The 19,548-nt window shown below is 35.8% G+C and overlaps 1 protein-coding gene across 5 annotated transcripts in view; it reads right to left on the reverse strand.

Annotated features, from left to right (window-relative positions):
• Positions 1–3,703: 3,703 nt before the first annotated feature.
• Positions 3,704–19,548, reverse strand: part of LOC113226508 (putative epidermal cell surface receptor) — an 87,516-nt gene continuing 71,671 nt past the window's right edge. Inside the window, exons 7-21 of one of the 5 annotated variants that reach the window (XM_026459145.1) lie at positions 18,786–19,146; positions 16,738–16,954; positions 15,973–16,184; positions 14,461–15,594; positions 13,588–13,915; positions 12,517–12,715; positions 11,424–11,557; positions 10,486–10,676; positions 9,149–9,368; positions 8,282–8,385; positions 7,145–7,312; positions 6,422–6,504; positions 5,947–6,030; positions 4,949–4,954; positions 3,704–4,902 (exon numbers count right to left, since the gene is read on the reverse strand). In XM_026459145.1, the coding sequence (XP_026314930.1) occupies positions 5,968–6,030; positions 6,422–6,504; positions 7,145–7,312; positions 8,282–8,385; positions 9,149–9,368; positions 10,486–10,676; positions 11,424–11,557; positions 12,517–12,715; positions 13,588–13,915; positions 14,461–15,594; positions 15,973–16,184; positions 16,738–16,954; positions 18,786–19,146 (3,414 nt within the window). In that variant the 3' untranslated portion in view covers positions 3,704–4,902; positions 4,949–4,954; positions 5,947–5,967. Of the gene's footprint in view, positions 4,955–5,946; positions 6,031–6,421; positions 6,505–7,144; positions 7,313–8,281; positions 8,386–9,148; positions 9,369–10,485; positions 10,677–11,423; positions 11,558–12,516; positions 12,716–13,587; positions 13,916–14,460; positions 15,595–15,972; positions 16,185–16,737; positions 16,955–18,785; positions 19,147–19,548 lie in introns of all 5 variants that reach the window. The other 4 variants (XM_026459144.1, XM_026459147.1, XM_026459146.1 and 1 more) reach the window with 4 other exon arrangements.

The raw sequence follows: 19,548 nt of genomic DNA on the forward strand, positions 1-19,548 counted from the left end.
TAAGGCACATGGGACTTGTTAACTTATGTCTCAGGGTGACGGGCTCTGTGTGGCACTGCTACATCTATGGACAGGCGTGTCGCTTACCACCAGGCGCAAAACTTGTTCGTCCCGTCACTTGGTAGCGTAAAAAAGATTGAGTGCTGTTACCCTTTAGTTTTACAAATACACATAAGGTTTTTGCACAGATGGTTTGGTACATGGTGTTATGAATATTTCTAGATGTTACTAGGCATAATTCTGTATTAATAGAACCATTTATAGATATTCTAACATTGTGGACGGAGAGAGGAATGGGAATATACAAAGCGATAGTAAAATGCAACGAAGTTTGCAGTTTAGAGCTTGTGATCTCTTTACGGGTTTTAAAGTAAATAGAGCCGCTAGAACGATATAACATCACTGCTACGGACTATTCCAAACTGGTATTTTTGTATTGGATCTTGTATGTTGTACAACAGAGCACCTTTGCTATTCATACTTTTATTGAATTGTGTCTTATTTAATAATGTTGAAGTGCAAGAGAGTCACATTAAGCAAATTCTCTGTACTAGTGATGCAACAGACCTTTGCTTCTGCTTCCGTAACAGCCGAAGTTCCGCGCGTTCACGCTTTTTGACGTCTGTTTCGGTTTTTGCATCCGCAAGTTTTATCGAAAGTTTATATCGTTCGCGATGGATCGGGCGCGTGCACGTATTGCTTGGCGATGGGACGCGTAGGTCTTAGCAGTTTTGTGTTGTGTTAAGTGTGTAATTATGAAACCAGACACAAGTCCTGTTTGGAACTATTTCATTTACATCTTTATAGTATTTACACTTCGGCTTCCGTTTCTGTTTCCTTTTCGGCTAATATTTACTTCTGACATCTGTTTCTGTTTCCGTTATGACGCTTCCGTTGCATCACTACTCTGTACCATGAGTACCAGATAATTGTGTCACTGCGTAGTATGCCCAGAATTAAATAAGGTTTTGAAAAGTATTTTCTTAATTGGTCCTTTCAGGAATGGAACCCCGGACTTCGCGCCTCTAAAACGATGTGTAGCGATATCATACGATGTGTTTAGAAGTCAATTTCTTGCATATTTTTTGCAATTGGTTTGAAGTAGTCCTAGTAAGTTTGGTTCTGATTGGCTGTATTTCACTAGTGTTGCCCTCTGGAATTGTGTACAAACTACAGATCGAGCGAGTGAGGTTATTGAAAAAATAAACAAATAACTTTATAATTATGGTACAATATCTCAAACGTTACATTTCGCAAAAGTACAAACAAGCTTTAGTTCGGGTTTCTTAAATAAATTATTATGTTACCGCGATGGTGTTTATCAAACATTATTATTTATTTATTTCAAGGGGGGTGAATCGTTGGTTGGAATGATTCCTTTCCTGATCGCCATCGCAAAAAGTAACGAGGAAAAAAGTAAAAAGGAATTGTAACTTTTCAATAACTACATCAAAATGATAGGCAACATTTCGGAGTCTTACCGTATTAAATGATATAACAAAACTACCTAACAGTAAGTCCATATAAACTTGATAACTTGTTTCCATGTCTTATCATTTTGATGTATCTAACATCATTAGTGAAAGTAATGCTGAAAGGTGTAACTTTCATTTTAAACAGAATTTAAACACATTTTTACATTGAAGCTTACACGAGATGGTTTCATTGATTCATCTTTTCTAGTAAATGCTATTATTTCTATAACAATATCGGAGTACGGGTACCTTTTTATTATTGTCACAAGAAATTGATTAACGGATATAATTCAATATTTTTGAAGAGATTTTCAATTTAATTTTTGAATAACACTTTGATCCAAACGTATAAATGACCATGCTAGAGGACATATCAGATTAACAAAACAAATGCTGACATACGATACTACATACTAATATTTTAACAAAGATGAAAAAAAAACTTATTTTCATTACTCTAAATTATAAAAGTAAAAAACAAATATTTATTTAAGATTTTGTGACACTTATTGCCAATGTTTACAAATAATTTGTCTAGTCAGAATGTCATACTTTTAATCGTCTTATGGTTACGGTTATTTGGTGAATGTATTTTTTAAACTCGATGCTTAATTTATGTTGTTTCAATTCGAATGGACTTGATTTAACCCAGCTAAATAAAGTTCATTTGATAAATTTTCATAGTGCATATTATCACTCTGTATGTGCCGTGAAAATTAATATTTAGAATATACAAAGAATATATTAGACAATTATCGTTAAATAAGATTATAATAATATTTATGTAATAAACAATTAAACTTCCTTTCGGGCCCAGCAACAAAATACGGTTATTATTAACAGTCTCTTTATATCTATTTTCTTAAAAGAGAATTTATTAAATACACAATAAAACATTTTGAAGCGTTTTTACTTCCATATAAACCATATAATATTGTATGAACCTTAAATTAATGGGCATAGAGTAGATTTACTACAAAACGTTTAGGGTAGTGTTAAGTGCATAAAATCATATATTAAAGAAAATTCTATTATGTACTAATATTATAGAAAATATAATGTGATTTGGTGTTGTATTTGAATTAAAAGACGTTTTTGTAATTGCTGCTCCTTTCCCTTACAGTAGAACGCTCGATTCTACCTTTCTTCTTTTTTACTTAATCTTGGGCAGAGAATAAAAAAGTAACGAGAATGGTCTCTCTCTCTGCCCCTCCCTAGCTTTAGATAATACATCGCTTTGTTGCGTCATTGACGGAACGGCAACAAAGGCAGTCAGCGAGCCGTTCGGTAAAGATGACTTTGATTTCAAACAGTTTAAACTTGTTTATTACGAGCGTACGTTATGTAAGTTAGCGTACGTTATGACGGTCGTGAATTTTGCCATATACCGTTATTTATTTTCACCTAAATGAGATAAAGAGAGTAGTTCCTTTCGTTTCTGCGAAAGATGAATCTTACTTTTGACTGAGACTATTGTGAATTCAGAATTATTGTTTTCTTCATTTATTTAGTGTAAATTAATGTTTGGATGCTGATAAGCAATAACGTGTCAGCTAACCCGATCATAGTTTTGCGAAAACGGTTGTTTTTGATAGTTTGTTCTAAAATTTACTAGCATAGTAGCAAACGTTTTAGAACAAACTATCAAAAACAACGAAAAACTATGGTCATGTTTGTTGACACGTTATTGCTTATTACCATCCATTTATTAATTAATATATATTACAGATTTATTACATCAATATAATGAGACGCCATAACTTCGCGAACTAACAAACTAGGGTTCATGAATTTTCAACTTATATTAGCGATAAATATGTAGTGAATATGTAACTAATACAGTTGTATTCGCAATTTCAAATACCTAGATTTTGATAAAAATTTTGATAAAAAGTACCTGTGAAAAATATAACATTTTAAGTTCTTTAATTTTTTTTATTTTTAATATACAATATATTCGTTTGTTTGTTACGTCTTTCTTACAAATTCACTGTGTACGTTAAACCTGAGAATAAATAATACGAGAAAATTTATGGGTAACCCTGTCACTTCACGCACACACGTGTGCAGACAGCGCCTTGCTATGTGATAGTAGTGGTAGTTAAATAATTTTCTACCGTATGGAGTGTCCGGGGTGTGTCTCGGGATGAAATAAATAAAACATAAAGTGTATAAATAAAATGGAATACTATATTACAATAGTTTTAACAATTAATAGGCAATAAGCCTGCGTAGGTATAAACAGCGAGTTTCTAACACACTTCAAGTTACATGATTAATATTACGTAGGTAAACTTCAAATGCTTTTATTAACACTATATACAAGTCAGAATTATAAAAGTCATTACAAAAGTCAAGTCATTTGAAAAAAAAAAGAAATAATGATGATGGAACATGGCAACAAATCAAATTGTGAATGGTATAAAAATTTGTCAATTATATAAAAAAAACATAGTTTTTGCAAACAAATCTGTGCTATGTTCATTATAATCTCGTATTATGTTGTCACTTACAACAATCACTACAAATTCGAGTCTCTAAAATAACCACCAAAATAAAAAAGTTCGTGTTACTACACTTTGTCACTTGGCCGATCGTAACACACCTATAAAATGTTCATGATACCTATTTACAGGGTGCGACGAAAATTTTCGGCCGGTTTATACAACGACGTTTTTAATAGACTTTTGGCAACAGATGCTACTCCGTAGTAGATTAGAATAGATTATCAAAATTAATATTGCAAGCTTTTAAGATAAGTTTTTGTATGTCCAGAAAATAGTCAATCGATTCCTGTATGTTAATGAATCGAAAAATCTTGTTATTAAATTTTATTGAATGTTAGGATATTTCGCTATCATGATATTCAATTATTTTTAACCAAAGATCGACCACTTAGAAAAAATTCATTCGATCCGGCCGGATTCGAACCGACGTCTTCTAGCAAACCGTGGCAGACGCTATGCCAACCAAGCCACGGAACAAACCAGCGGACCTCACGAATTGTTCCATCTGTGAAAAATCTATGATACATATTCATTTGTCGATGTCCATAGACTTTTATAAATTTAAATAAAAAGTTTGTACGATATGTTTTGGAATGTGGAGTCTATCTATCTTTGAATAAAAGCTGCCTTTTCTAAACGTTTTGTGGGTTCTGCTTCTAATATGTAATCGTATTAGGAAGGTATCTAATATCTATGGTCACTTTGCCAATATATAAATAAAGCATATTAAGCATCCTAAATACATTTAAATATCTTTCTCTACTACCATTGTATAGGTATAGAACACAAAAAAAAACGAAGAAGGTATTATTAAAAGAGTGTAGCCTGTTGCCAATTGTCTCTTAATCGTTATTTAAACGCCCATTTCGTTGAACGACCGCCCATTTGGCACGTCGACGCTGCGCTCTGACACCATTGTCCCGTTGGCACTGACGCCGTTGTTGTGCCCACGGGAACTTAATTGTCAGAGATCTGGAAAAAACGGCATACATAGACACGTGTACTTTCTTCAAATTCAAATTCATTATTTTCTTTGATAATTATCAGATAATTTGTTCATGCTGATTCGTAGTGTTGTCTCTTTAATTTTTGACTAAAAATGACAAACAGTGAGAAATCTTTTTGAGTTTGACATTTGACACGTTTCGAATAATAATACAATAACCTTAGAGGATGGAAAAAAAATAAAAGAAACAATAACACACTCGGACAATGATGCTACATTTTGTTGTTCCAATTAATTTTATAATTATCAACATATTTTTATCAGTATAATTATCGTGATAATCCCTGATCTTGCTTTAAAGTCACCAAGAGAAGACGGAAAAAAATTCCTCCACAAATAATTTGGTCGTATTGATGGGTGAAATAACCTCTTACAAATCTTATAGGACTTTATGGGTTACCTGCATAATCCCGCTACAATGCGATATATTGTTATACAGCATAACAAGTACGATCATCAAGGTGGCGATGGATCATTACGACAACGCTAGGGAAAGTTTTCTTCTTAATTCTTATGGCGGGCATTGGTATTGGTTTAAGAAACAAAGAAGTAATTGGTGCATCTCATTTAAATTTTTCCTACACTCAGCAATTTTTCCGCACGTCTACGCGAAATTGTCTCGTGAATTGTGTAATAGATGTGTAATTTTGCGAATCTGTTATAAACGCATTGTCTGGTCAGTTGAATTAGAAATAGTCATGTTGGATTAATATCCAGTGCCATTATTATTTAACTAAATACGTTATGTGATTCGTGACACAATGTGCAGTATACATATAAGTATTTTAACGTACGCAACCACCAGTAGATACCTTATCATACCTTTTGCTTGTTTTTGCTTGGTTTTGCTCCGCACGCGTAACTTCTATATCTTTGACATAAAAGTACAGTTTATCATAATTACCTTTATAAAGCTAGTAATAAGAGGTAAAAGGCAATAATAATAATAAATAGGTACCCATGGTTTCCTGCTGTAGTTCTAGTTTGTACGCCGGGTTGTCGTACGGGGGAAGTGACGACTCGCGGGGGGCGGATGGCACAGCTGCAAAAAAACGAAACAATAAAATAAAGACAACGCTACCAACATGCTTTCAGCTAATTCTTCCAAGTACAATAAGACTGTCTTGCATTATACTATGTTGTATTACTAAAATAAAACTGTATACACATTAAATTTAGCATGAACTACTTATACATTCTACTGGTTTAGAAATTTTAGTTCTATCAAAAAATAATTGATAAAATTATTGCGTTTAGTTACCTGCTATGGAAGTTAATATAGATATATTGGCAGATGCCAAAGACTACAATATTGATATTTTAGTTACGTAGTAGCAACATTAGCAGTTAAAAGTTTTGTTTTTCTTCTTCTACAAGAAGAAGTGAAAAGTCAATAATAATTATACATTTTGTCACACAAAATACACTCTTACAAGGTACTGATTGATCACAGAGTGCCATGGGTCTTCAATATTTCTATACGCTTCAATGGTCTGCTTTATACGGCTATCGTTCCCTGAAAAAATACTTACGTGCTTGAATATGTCAATGGCATATGAAAATGGTGATTACACTAATAAGGCTACTTTTATTAAAATTCGCAAAGAACAATTTTAATTTTTGAAAATTGAAACAGAAGATATACATAGGAAATGAAACTATTTTTCCGGATTTAAATCGCGTATATTTGTTTTTTCATACAAACCGACGAGTCAACCGTGACCATGGGACCTGTAAACTACGGAACGTCGGTTAACGAAGAAATATTGGGGAAAACGGTTTGGTTTGTGACTTTTTGAAATAGATGTTTTGGTAAGTCTCTGATACAAACATATGTCAAAACATTGCCATCGGTGTTATTTTGTTGTTCTAATTAATTTTATTAACATCAAGGTATATTTATCAAAATAATTGTTATGATGATTATCACTTTGATTATAACCCTGATTTTAACATTATCAATTATGCCTAAAGTTGAGCAAAGTTCGCATTAAAAGAAACAATGCCACATTCTGTATGTACTGCCCATTATACACTACGTACCGCTTCTAATAACCAATTCCTGCGTACTTTACGTTCTCTTTAAAGTCGACAGTGGTGCGTTATACATTGCGGCATTTGTGCTTGAATCTTAAAACTTAGCAATTGTAACTTACGAGTAATAGGCACGGAGCGCGGGCGATGCCGGCGCACGAGCACGAGAAGTAACAGCAGTGAGGTAAGGGCACCCAACGCGGCTACTACGCCCACCACGACTAGAGCGCCGTAGTAGTCACCGCGTCCACCGCCACGGCTGTCAGCTATTGACGACGCTTCAATTTCGTCTAGAAACACAAAAAAATATATATATATAGATATATTACACAACAATGTTAGACAATATCACATACGTTGCTCTGATCCCAAAGTAACTAAAGCTTATTTTATGGAAATCGGAAACAACGACGGTACCACAAACACCCAGACCTGAGACAATGAAGTTAGTTTATCTGCATTGACCCGGCCGGGGATCCAACCCGAGATGGCACTACAAAAACCGGTGTGCAAGGCACTCGTGCCACGGAGGTCGTCAAAATATAAATTAGAGAACTAACTTTTAAAATAATATTAACGCACAAACTCAACATAGCCCCGCACTAGGGAACTGTGTTGCGGATGCAAGGGACATTCACATAGACAACTACAAATTACGCCCAAACTTACGAGAGAAATAAACGTAGGCCAAAGATAATATCTGTAACAACGGAGGCTGTTCCATTCGGTGGTGTGGGAAAAACTGCAACACGTCTAATTACAAAACCAACGGAATCACATTTCCTAGACAATTAAAAATTAAATCAAGTTAAACTGGTTGATTTGAAGTGAAACGAAAAGTGAAAAGTTGTCGACATCCGTCAATTGTTTCGAACTCGGGCTAGCCAATCGGAACGCAGTCGTCACAGTAATGATTTGGCAGAATTGTTTTCAAACAAATTAAATGACATTTCGTCTGTATTTGAAATTTTTATTGAATGGATATTCAATTATTTTTGTGAAATTACTCCACTAGTTTATTATAAATATTAACACAAAAATCGAACACTCAGAAAAAATTCCTCGCTCCGGCCGGATTCGAACCGACGTCTTCTAGCATACCGTGCCAAACGCTATACCAACTAAGCCACGGAACGAACCAGCGGACCTCACGAATTTTTCTATGTGCTTGTTGTTGTGTCTTTGTATTTGGTTTTTCAACGACTTTTTTCGTCTCTATTTCTGATTATTATAATTAAAATTAAAATTTGAAAACTAACTGTCGATTTCTTCTGGCGAGTCTTGTGATTTTGTGTTGATTTCTAGAACGTTGCTTGTCTTGATCTTGCCATTTGTCAGGAACAGTTCCATCCATACCCTGCATCTGTAAATAAAACGTAGTCCCAAAGTCATATTTAGGTAATATTGTATGTAGTTGTGTCAGTAAGTAATTTGCCTGTTCTATACTCGTTACAATATACTATTAATAAATAAAAAAACGTGGTAGCCTAATAGTTGGATCTATTGCCTCTGAAGCATATGAAATGATCGTGGGTACAAATCCGGACTAGCACCTCTGAGTTTTTCGGAATTTATATGCGAAATTTAATTTCAAATTTGCCTGCACACCTGCACACGTTTACAAAGCAATTTAATGATGTGTATGAAGTTCCATGTCAGCATTGAGCCCACGTGGGAACTACAGAACAAGCCCCCCATTGAGTGAGAAGACCTACTCCAACTAAATGCAAATAAGATAATTGCACAAAATTGGTCAAGAATACTAAACACGCCTCATGGTCTTATTAACGAATAATGCGACAAGCCTGTAAAACTGTGAAGGCGGATCAATTTTTCAAATTAAATTAAACGTTACTAATAATTATAAAGTAGCCGCTTGCCAAAACCGTATATCGTGATGTAAGTGACAGGCGTGACAAAATCACGGTGATTTGTCACTGTAATTTTTTTTATATCCGGAACGATAGTCACGGTGATAGAAATGTAACGCTTTTCCCTAGTCTGTTTAGTGAACATTATACTTTTGTAATTTAAGGAATAATCAAATTATTTAATATATGTGTTGTTGTAATGATCAACAAAGTAGCAATTGAATCTCAATTTTCAACTGAATTACGTAAACTTACTTAGAGTCAGGATCAAGTCCGGACAACATTATGGTGGGTGGCAGATCTCTGGTAGCTAGTCTAAAGGCATCGTGTTCATGTCTGGACGTGCCACATGCATGCGCTGCTCGATAGACTCGCACCCACCGCTCAGCAGGAGAGGGAATACCGTGCCACGTGAGTTCGGCTGCATCTGAGCCTACTACGCGGGCCTCGATTGATACCGTCCAGTTGTAAGGGTCTGCGAAATAAGATACAATTTTGAAAAGTTTCGGTTTAATGTGCCAAAGAGCTATAAAATGTTTGACTGCTGAGTTTGAGTTAACTACGTCATTTGAACAATTTGATGGACGAGTCAACTGGGTCATTTGAACAATATATTTAAGTGTTTTTTGCTCAAATCTAGTTGCTTCCCTTTATTTTGAAACATCTAGTTCTTGTTCCTTAGTGAATAAAATTACATGAATGCTGCCACTTTTTGATCACCAGCTGTTTCAACTTGGTAAATTGAAAGTTTTATTGCAAGGAGTTTCACTTTTAGTCACAAAAAAATAAATGTTTCAAAATGGTACAATATTACAAATGCTCTAGCATACATTTGAAGACATCCGAGGTTATACACAATAGTTAAAGTGTCCAAATAAGAGGAGCGCGCGGGACGCGGAACAGAGAGTAGACGTGCTAAAGTGTTATCAATATTTTTATTTTAGTACCTGTGTAAAACTGCAGATTTAGAAGTAAAAATTATATCACTTTATTCCTTAGACGCGGTTTTAAAAATCTATGCAATTTGTTGAACAATTTGATGGTTTATTGATAGTGCAAAGTGACAATTAGTTTATTGTTTAATTATGTATGTGTAATCTCACATTTTAACGCATATATTATGTAAGTGGTAACGTCATTACTTCTTGTACTGTGTCAATAATCTGTTCGTTTTAAGGACATAATTGTCAATCTGTCACGGCTACTATGTTCCGTGTCACGTGTGTTCTGTTGCCGGATCCGCTGAAAATCAGCGTCGTAGCACCATAACTGAGACGACAATAAGCTGAGTGGGTCACGGTTTCCTTGGCAGCACAGCACACACGCGTTGTACTCTTCCATATATTTGCAGTTAGTACTATTTTTATTGGTATTATTACAAAATGCATGTGTACTGTGTTGTCTACTTAAGGAATAAATGTTTTCTATTTCTATTCTAGCCATAGACTGCAAAAGAGATTAGAAATATGTCATTCCGAAAAGCTGTTAACTGCTACTTGCCAATCAACTCATGATCGAAATTGCTCTATAATAATGACCTTACCTACTCTAACAACTACCCATTGTTTGCATTAAACGATGATGACACTTACCGACATAAGGAGCAGTGTCGAACTGCACAGAAGCGGGATCCTTCAATTCGGTGGTAGCGCGCGGCGGTGGCACCAGGACCAAAGAAGCTTCATATTGAGTACCGGGTCTCAGCTCCCGGAGCTCAGCTACTGATCTACTATGGTGTAAGAGTTCTGTCATACTGTATATCGGCGTGCCCACTGGACGGTACCTGAAAGGGAATTTTAAATTTATCTTCCAGTCTCAGTAACAACTCCTTATGTATTAGATTGTACTTTATTGCGGTCGCCATGGTTGTTTGTAGCTTGCCATACAGAAAATTCTATTGGACTAAGACACAAAAGATAACTGTTATAACAAATCAGTAACAACACAAAAATATATCATCTACCAAGAACCAGCTGTAAGCGAGCAGTGGTAAAGTGGCTTAAGTCATTAGACTATGACAAGATTAAAAACCTTTTGCATCCCACGTTATAATTAAAGTATTGCACATACACTTGCCCACTAAAATATAATAATACAACACGCAGAAGCACACTGTTTTTTTCGCAAATTTATTTACTTGTGATATTTTTCTTTATAAAGTAGTATCTTAATTCTTATCCACATTTTTTTTATTTTTTAAAAATTTAATTTTGCAAATAAAAGTGAGTAATTGTATACAATCCATTTTAATACATTTTTACCGTTGCATTACTGTATGTACCTAATTTATGTGAAAATTGATTTTAACATAGTACATCTATGTATATATATATACACTTCAAAAAACGAGGACCCGGTGAGCTGAGGCAATAAATACAGGCATTTTTATGCCTATTTCAGGCACCACTCTCTCGCAAAAAAGGTTTCATGCTGAAACTTATCAGTCAGTAAGCATTTATACAATTTACCTTGTATGTTGAGAGAAAATAAATAAATTATTATTATTATAATATTATCTTTAATCACACACCTCACTTGTATGCCATCAATGTACTGCAGCTCGCTCTCAGAGAAGTGTCGCCAACTGACGTGAGCTACAGTGTCGTTTACATCAACTACCATCAGCCTGCTGTCTATCTCGCGACGCTTCTCTTCTGTGGGTACCTGACGAATGGGTGAAAGTTAACTATTGTTACAATACAAAATATTCTTTATTTTTTCAGAGAACAAATACGAATCAATCGAAGACTTACTCAACTCATGCTCAATCTAATAATAGGCAATATTTGTTCGAATGTAATCATTTTCTTGCAGTAAAAAAGTCCAATCGAATTTTATGTAATTCGCCGACAGTTGAAATATTGCCACAACATTAAATAAGAAAATAAACATATACAGTGGTATATATTACACGGAGCAGCAAGGCCAGCTACCTATAGTTGTAGTTACAGGAAAACGGTTCTACAAGACTATCCATGAATTTTGAAGATATTTTGATTGGCATTCACAGATTTAGAAAAAATGGTACAGTCAGCAAGATACAAGGCAATTTTTACAAAACTTTTTTTTATGCCATTCGATCCGGTCTCTGGTGAGGATCAATAGTTGCTATGGGACCAACCATAAATATACCAAATAGGAGGAAAAATAGGACCAAATATAAATAGCTCCGCACTAGGAAAACCATGTGTCGCGGGTGCCATGGACACACACATAGACAACTATAAATTATATCCAAACTCACAAGAGAAATGAATGTAGGCCATACAAATATTTCTCCCGGCCCAGGAATCGATCCTGCGACCTCTGCGTCAGCGATCAGCATGGTAACCGTTCGGCCACGCAACACATTTTTAAAGTCTACATCAGTCTACATCTAAACTGGTAAGGGAGCCTTGTAGTGAACTGATCAGCGGAAAATTACAATGTGAAATAATAACTACCAATGCAATCGTCAACTTCCGTAAAAGTCGTATACTTAGTTTCGAAGCCTGGATTAGAATCACATTAGTTAAGTATGTTGTACTATCAACGATGACGCTAGTCGCTACTAGAAAAGTATGGTAAGTTTATTACAGGCTAATTTTGTTGAAACAAAAATATTGAAAGACTCTTCTACTCACAGAAGGCATATCCAGGGTTCTGACGCTGTAAATATCACTCTGAGGCTCCACAGGTAAATTATGAAGGTAGAGTTTTCCTCGGATCTTGTAAGTTGTGGACGGTTTTAGGCCGGTCAGCCGGAACTCCAGACGAGGAGTGGTCAGCACCTCGTCAGCCGGAGCAAAGACTTGCGAGTACCATTCTGAGATGTCCTGATCACTGTTGCAAAATTTAAAACTTTGGTTCTCTTAAAAAATAGGATACGGTTACGATTCCCACCTAAGTTACGGAATTATCCTTTGGGGAAATAGTGTGCACGCACGAGAAATATTTACAATCCAGAAAAGATGCATCCGTATTCTTGGCAATTTGAGTAGTACGGACAGCTGCAGACCGCACTTTAAACAATTTAAAATTTTGACTTTGTGTTCTATATATATTTTAGAAACTTGTAAATTTATTAAACAACACCCTGACTTTTACACTAACACTGACGACCTGCCTCAACGACACACTTTTAGACCACGCAATAGATTGCTTCTGCCACGATCTCGGCTACACATACACAGCTCAAGTCCCCACTCGATGTCGGTGAGGATATTCAATGAGCTCCCATTATTAAAAACGAGGAAAAGTATTCACTGTTTCTAAATAAATTAAAATTACATCTTATTAATAAATGCTATTACAATTTAAATGAATACTTTGATGACAAATAAAAATAATAATATTATAATAAATTTGAATAATAAATAAATGTTAATTACATACTATAAAGTTATGCTAATGTAATCTAATTAAATTCAAAGTTTTAAGTGACATAATTTTACTCATAATATGACGTATTTCTTTATGACATTTTTTTTTATATTATTATTTGATAAATAACAATTTTAATTAATCATTGAAACCTCGGCCTACCTCTGCTGTTATTGTTATCCCTAATAAAGGGCTCATATGTGTAGCATTATTTTAACTTTAAGACATGTTTACCATATGAATGCAATAAATATATTGAGTATTGAGTATATGATTATTGGGAAATAATAAACGTTATAACGTACAACTTCGTAGTAAAGTAATATGCTTACGGTTCATCGGTATATCGCAAATCGACGCTGCCTCGCAAACCGACCAAAACAGGTGGCAGCCCGAATAATAACTTGATACTGGTTGGCGAGTCTGCTTGCAAGGATATTACAGAAAGTTTCTTATTTTCTTCTCCATAGTTCGGAGGTACAGGCAGCCCTGGAGGTAATCCTGGGATAGTTGGTGGCAGAGCGTTTATTGGACGATGAAGGTTATTCTGATCATAGTCAGGGATTTCGTCTTGGGGGAAATGGATCTCGGGAGGAATAGTTGGCAAAAATCCTGAAGGAGAGTGATTGGATTGAGTTGGGGTCACTGATGTTGTAAGACCTGAAACACATTGCTTACGGTAATAAAAATGACACTCGACGTAGCATTACGTCATTATCATTTAACGCTAAGTCCTAGCATACTTAACGCTGTAATTTTGATCACGAATACAATAAATACTACCTCTATACATCGTTTCAGAGAATAGACATTCTTGGCATAATACGTTCCATTTTCATCACAAAGGAATGATGACTAGGACACAACTGAATTAATCAGATACTATTGGATTGATCTATTTGAACTCTCTAAAACAAAGTATAGTATGTACACAGGTTTTGTATAGGCAAGTGAATGCTAAATACGGTGTATTGTTGTATTCTACTATACCACAATAACACGTTATTTGTTTACACATAATTGAAAAATAATGCGGTGAAACTTAAATGCAGTTGTGCTAAGCGTTTTTGTTAGTCGTGTTACATTAGGATTTTAAGTCAGTGTTCCAAAGAGTTTACAAGTCAGGGGTGAAGTCGAATGTCTACAGTCAGTTTACAATATAGAATACAAAGAAAGATCGTCAGCAAACAGGCAAGGTCACTGACCTGCCGCTGGGTTTTGGGATTTGTCAGCAGATCGCTCAAGGTTCCTGTTCACTTCTGCTTCCACTTCCATTTGATTAACTAGATGTTCCACATCTAATGGACTATTTCTAGACTGAGGGTTCATGAGCTTTCTATGCGTCGGTTCAGACCTGTCTACAGGTCTAAGTAAAACATTTTCGTAAGGATTAGGTGCTGTCATTTGCACATGAGCATTGTCCTGTACCTTATCATCATACCACGCTTCGTGGCCACGCGGTTCAGTATGTATGGCGTATAATTCTTTATTTCGCAATTTGTATGATGGGTTTGCCTGATTTGAAAGCAGCTTCTTAGACGAGGGCTCTGTTTCGGGTTCTTGATGAACATTATGTCTATTATTATTAGGTGCGTAATACGGTTGACGGTGAGTAGGTGAATCTGCTGCGACAGGAGGTTTGCTTTCAAGGACGTAAACTTCTCCCACTGCTGGTTTTAAATCATTATTAAACACATTGTGTGCTGGCACAAAATATGGTTCCGGTTCCATCTCATCTATCTTGAGTGGTAGTTGATAGTTATTTTTACTGAAAGTACTTATCGCATTTGCACCTTTAAACAGTATAGACGGATTGATGAGCTCATGCATGTCGATATCTGATATTGGAAAATCGCTTTTTGGTTTATAATCATAATGATGAATAGGCTTGCTATTGTCGATAATACGTATGTTTCCAGGATAGTTTTCTTTCGGTTTGTAATTATAATGGCTAAATTTGGCATTATTCATAGCTGCTTGTAAAGGTTTTTGTATTTGTTGTACTTGGACCTTCATTGGATGGTCTAACTGTACTTTCGTTGGACGGGCTTTTGGTCCAGGGACTCTCATATTTTGGTCTGAATCAATGCTCATAGAAGAGTTGGTAGGTTGTTGGAGATATTTCTGTACATCAGCTGTGTATTTCGTGCTATCTTTAATAAATGGGTAAGGTTTGTGTTTTAATATGGATTTGGCAGGGTGTAAGTGTCGATAAAAGTCAATTGTAGGTTCCGTAGAGACAGTCGAGAGATATAATTTAGTCGTTGTCGGTAATGCAGGGGTGACTGGTGTCACGTAGTTTATGATACCGGTCGGTAAAGTCGTGGTCTGGTCTTCGGCTGGAAGCAATGAGGTCATGCGGTTCAATTAATGTAATGATAGAGAAATGTTCATGGCAATTCAAATAATAATGGTGAGAATGGTAAAGGCTGTAGCATGCTTTTATGAGAGAAAAAGTGACTGATTCAGAATTTTAAAGAATAGCCCCTACTACTTATCTATTGTTTGCTAGTAAAAAGGCTAGTGAGCATTTTTTACTTATGCACCAAAACTTAACTTCCATTTGCTAACGTTAAAGCGATATGATGATATGATTCTATGCAGTGATTTATGCGTTGTGATATTTTGCCCTTGCCGCCATTCTATACACCTTTTCATTTATATCTTACAGTGCCCTTCATAGCCGATATTCTTAAGATAGTAAAAATCTTTCTTACCAGGATGAGGAACACAAGCCCATTGCTTACAGCAGTCATCATCAGAGATGTTGACGGGTGACGGCCGGTGTTGTGGGGGGCAGCGCATGGTTTGAGGTGGAATGGGCGGGAGAGGGGTGCAGACTTCTTGGCAGTCCAGCTCGCCGTTCTCGCAGAAACAACGCTGCTCACAACCCGTCAGCGTTATGGGGACTTCGGTCCAGTTGGGTATGCTGTAAGAATGAATGAATGAATGAAATATCTTTATTGCACATAAAATTACAGCAGCATCACAGAACAGCAACATAAGTAAATATAGAAATAGTAAGTTAATGTGTAATAGGCGGTTTTATTGCTATGTAACAATTTCTTCCAGGCAACCTTAGGATAAAAATTTAGGATATATCTGTAACAATTTGTTGTAGAGTGTGGTGAAAACTTCAATATAAATTTAAGTAGAATAAATAGTTGTTGGAAGAATTTGAAAACCTTAAATTCATCAAATTGTGCACTTCTGAACAATTGACCTATCTTCCAACCCTATATCATGTATATCATATATTAATATTTAATTTCATTAAAATACATACAGTTTTGCAAGTAACGGAAATAATTATCTTGAAGATATAGCGTCGCCAGTACACTGCAATTCTCATCCAGAGTTTATTCGTTATTGCCGAAGACATTTTTTTTATAATATCAAGTGACGGGACGAACAAGTGATGATTCACTATTGTGTAGGTTGGGTATTACATGAACAGGGAAATCTTATAAATAAGTACATACGCAGTTCCATTATAATGGCAAGTTCCATCACTGATACACCGAGCAGTCCGGGGGCAGCAATTCGGTGGAGTGGGGGGAGGGGAGGGGGCCCACCGTACGCAACCCTTGGACATTAATTCCAATCCCACGTGGGAGGGGCACACAAGCTCCACGCACTCGCTCTGATTCGGTCCTGTACATTCACAAAGCTCCGAACATCCAATGTGGTATTCTTCACCTGTAGGAACAGATGGACTTTTTAGGTAAATGTATAAATACTCCAGTAGCTGCAAATATACTCGGGAAAACTATAAAGGGGAAAAACAGATGTGGATATTATGGATCCGCAGTGTTTATTTTTTTAACTCAAGTTAGTCTTTAATTTTTTGTATCTTAGTGGAATAAGCCACTAAATAAAGCAAAGCGCTTAAGCGTTTCAAAGGTAATAGAGTAGTGCATAATTGCAGAGGCCGGGAAGTAAGGAATTGCTGGACGAGTATGAGTTACAAGGACGAGAGCCAGCGAAGCCTTGTATTAATACGAGTCAAGCAATCCCCGTTCCCGCCGAGGTATGAATAGAATTTTTCTCAAACAATGCGAGGAGCTGCTGAAGATAGGAAGATGACTAGAAATAGTAACATATTAATTAACATTAAAAAAAATCTAAAAGAAAATGTTATTTTAAATTTTTATTAAATTGATATTCAATTATTTTTTGTGAAATTACTCCACTAATTTGTTATAATTATTAATACAAAGATCGCAACACTCAGAAAAAATTCATTCGATCCGGCAGGATTCGAACCGACGTCTTCCAACTTACCGTGCCAGACGCTATACAAACTAAGCCACGGAACGAACCAGCAGACCTCACGAATTTTTCTATGTGCTTGCGTCCTGTCTTTGTGTTTAGTTTTTTCAACGACTTTTTAGTCGTAGCGCCTCTCTATGAGTGTTCGATCTTTGTATTAATCATTATAACAAAGTAGTGGAGTAATTTCACAAAAAATAATTGAATATCGATTCAATAAAAATTTAAAATACAATGAATAGCGACATCTCTCGCCAGGACTGGTAGCTGTAAAGGTACTAACTGGGCGATAAATCTTTCATAGATTTCTCATAGGTAGCGCTACGAATAAAAAGTCGTTGAAAAAACCAAATACAAAGACATGACGCAAGCATATAGAAAAATTCGTGAGGTCCGCTGGTTCGTTTCGTGGCTTAGTTGGTATAGCGTCTGGCACGGTAAGCTGGAAGACGTCGGTTCGAATTCGACCGGATCGAAGGAATCTTTTCTGAGTGTTCGATCTTTGTATTAATAATTATAGAAAATCTTATTGTTTTTCAGGCACATTAATAATAGTCTGCTGAACTTCTGTATTTTTGTTATTGCTCTTCTCCCTAGCATTCATTTTCGCGACCAAAATACAAAAAAGACGACAAAACAAATAAATACCAAAACACTTTACTTTAAATGTTACGCCATTTTCTTCTTTTTTTAAGTAAGCGGTACAGGTAGGTATTTTTAATTCTCGCAGTTATGAACAGTGGGCAGTTGGCTGTATGAGTTTTTCTTTTGCCTGTTTACATAGTTCATTATTAGTAGGTTGATTTAAAAGTTTAAAGAAGAGGACAGTAATGGATTTTTATAATTACTTTGCAGGCCTTGACCGGGAACAAGTCGCATGGTCTATAAATAACAAACTTTCCGTGTTCGTTTTTTGACAGTAATGCAAACATTTCCGAGCATGTTTGAGAAAATGTATAAATTACATCATTTTGAGAAATGCCATCATAGTCACACAGTTTGACGACCCGTGATCGAGTGGCTTGCACACCAGTTTCCGTGATGTCGCCATCTCTGAGGTCCCGGGTTCGAACCCCGGCCGGGTCAATGTAGAAACGAACTTTTCTATATTGCCTCGGGTCAGGGTGTTTGTGGTACCTTCGTTGTTTCCAATATCCATAACACAAGTACTTTAGTTACTTGCTTTGGAATCGGACCAACGTACCTACGTGACGTTGTCTAATATTTATTGTCTAATATTTACAGTAACGGTACTCACCAATAGAATATAGCGTGCCTTCATGAAAGCACCCGGCACTGCTAAAATTTCCCTTAGCAACATCAGTTGCCGTAATAGTAAAATTAAACTTCGTTCCAGTCTCTTTCGTTTTCAAAATATAGTCCTTTCCTCCTTCTAAATTAAGGATCAAATTAGAATACTTCAATTCGACATCCTCGAAATTTCTTCCACCATCTTTGCTGAGCATTAAATGTATGGGATCTCGGCTACTATTCATGTGCATTAAGTTGACTTGAACGCTGTTATTTTGTAAGACTTTCACTGAGCCAATCGGTTCTGGTAAAACTAGTGGACGGAACGTTCTTGCTTGCAAGTCGTAGTCGTCGAAGCCTTTGTATGACTGTAAAACATTGCATTTTTAATTGATCTTAATAAAATCACATTCAAGATATTCATTCCTAAATGAATGGTGCAGCGATGCAATACACAGTGATGGTTTATTAATGAGAATGTTGTATAAAAGTCTCAAAGTTCTCACTCCAATATCTGACCAATGAACCCATTGATGGCTTACAAACTACCTACTACCATTCCCTACAAGACAACCACGGAAGGGATCATATTATCACAATATACAAATACACTGCTCAATAATGTCAAGGGATCAATGTGAGAATTCATACGTCAAATTCAATTCTTTAATATTAAAAATAATTTTAATAATTTCAATATTTAATGACAGATCCCTGGAAACTTTTGATGTGTGTAGTTTGTTATTATTAACCAACTTCAAAAATGCAAG

The sequence above is a fragment of the Hyposmocoma kahamanoa genome, unplaced genomic scaffold (assembly GCF_003589595.1).
Source record: "Hyposmocoma kahamanoa isolate Upper Pololo Valley unplaced genomic scaffold, ASM358959v1 192, whole genome shotgun sequence".
NCBI classification, from domain to species: Eukaryota; Metazoa; Arthropoda; class Insecta; order Lepidoptera; family Cosmopterigidae; genus Hyposmocoma; species Hyposmocoma kahamanoa.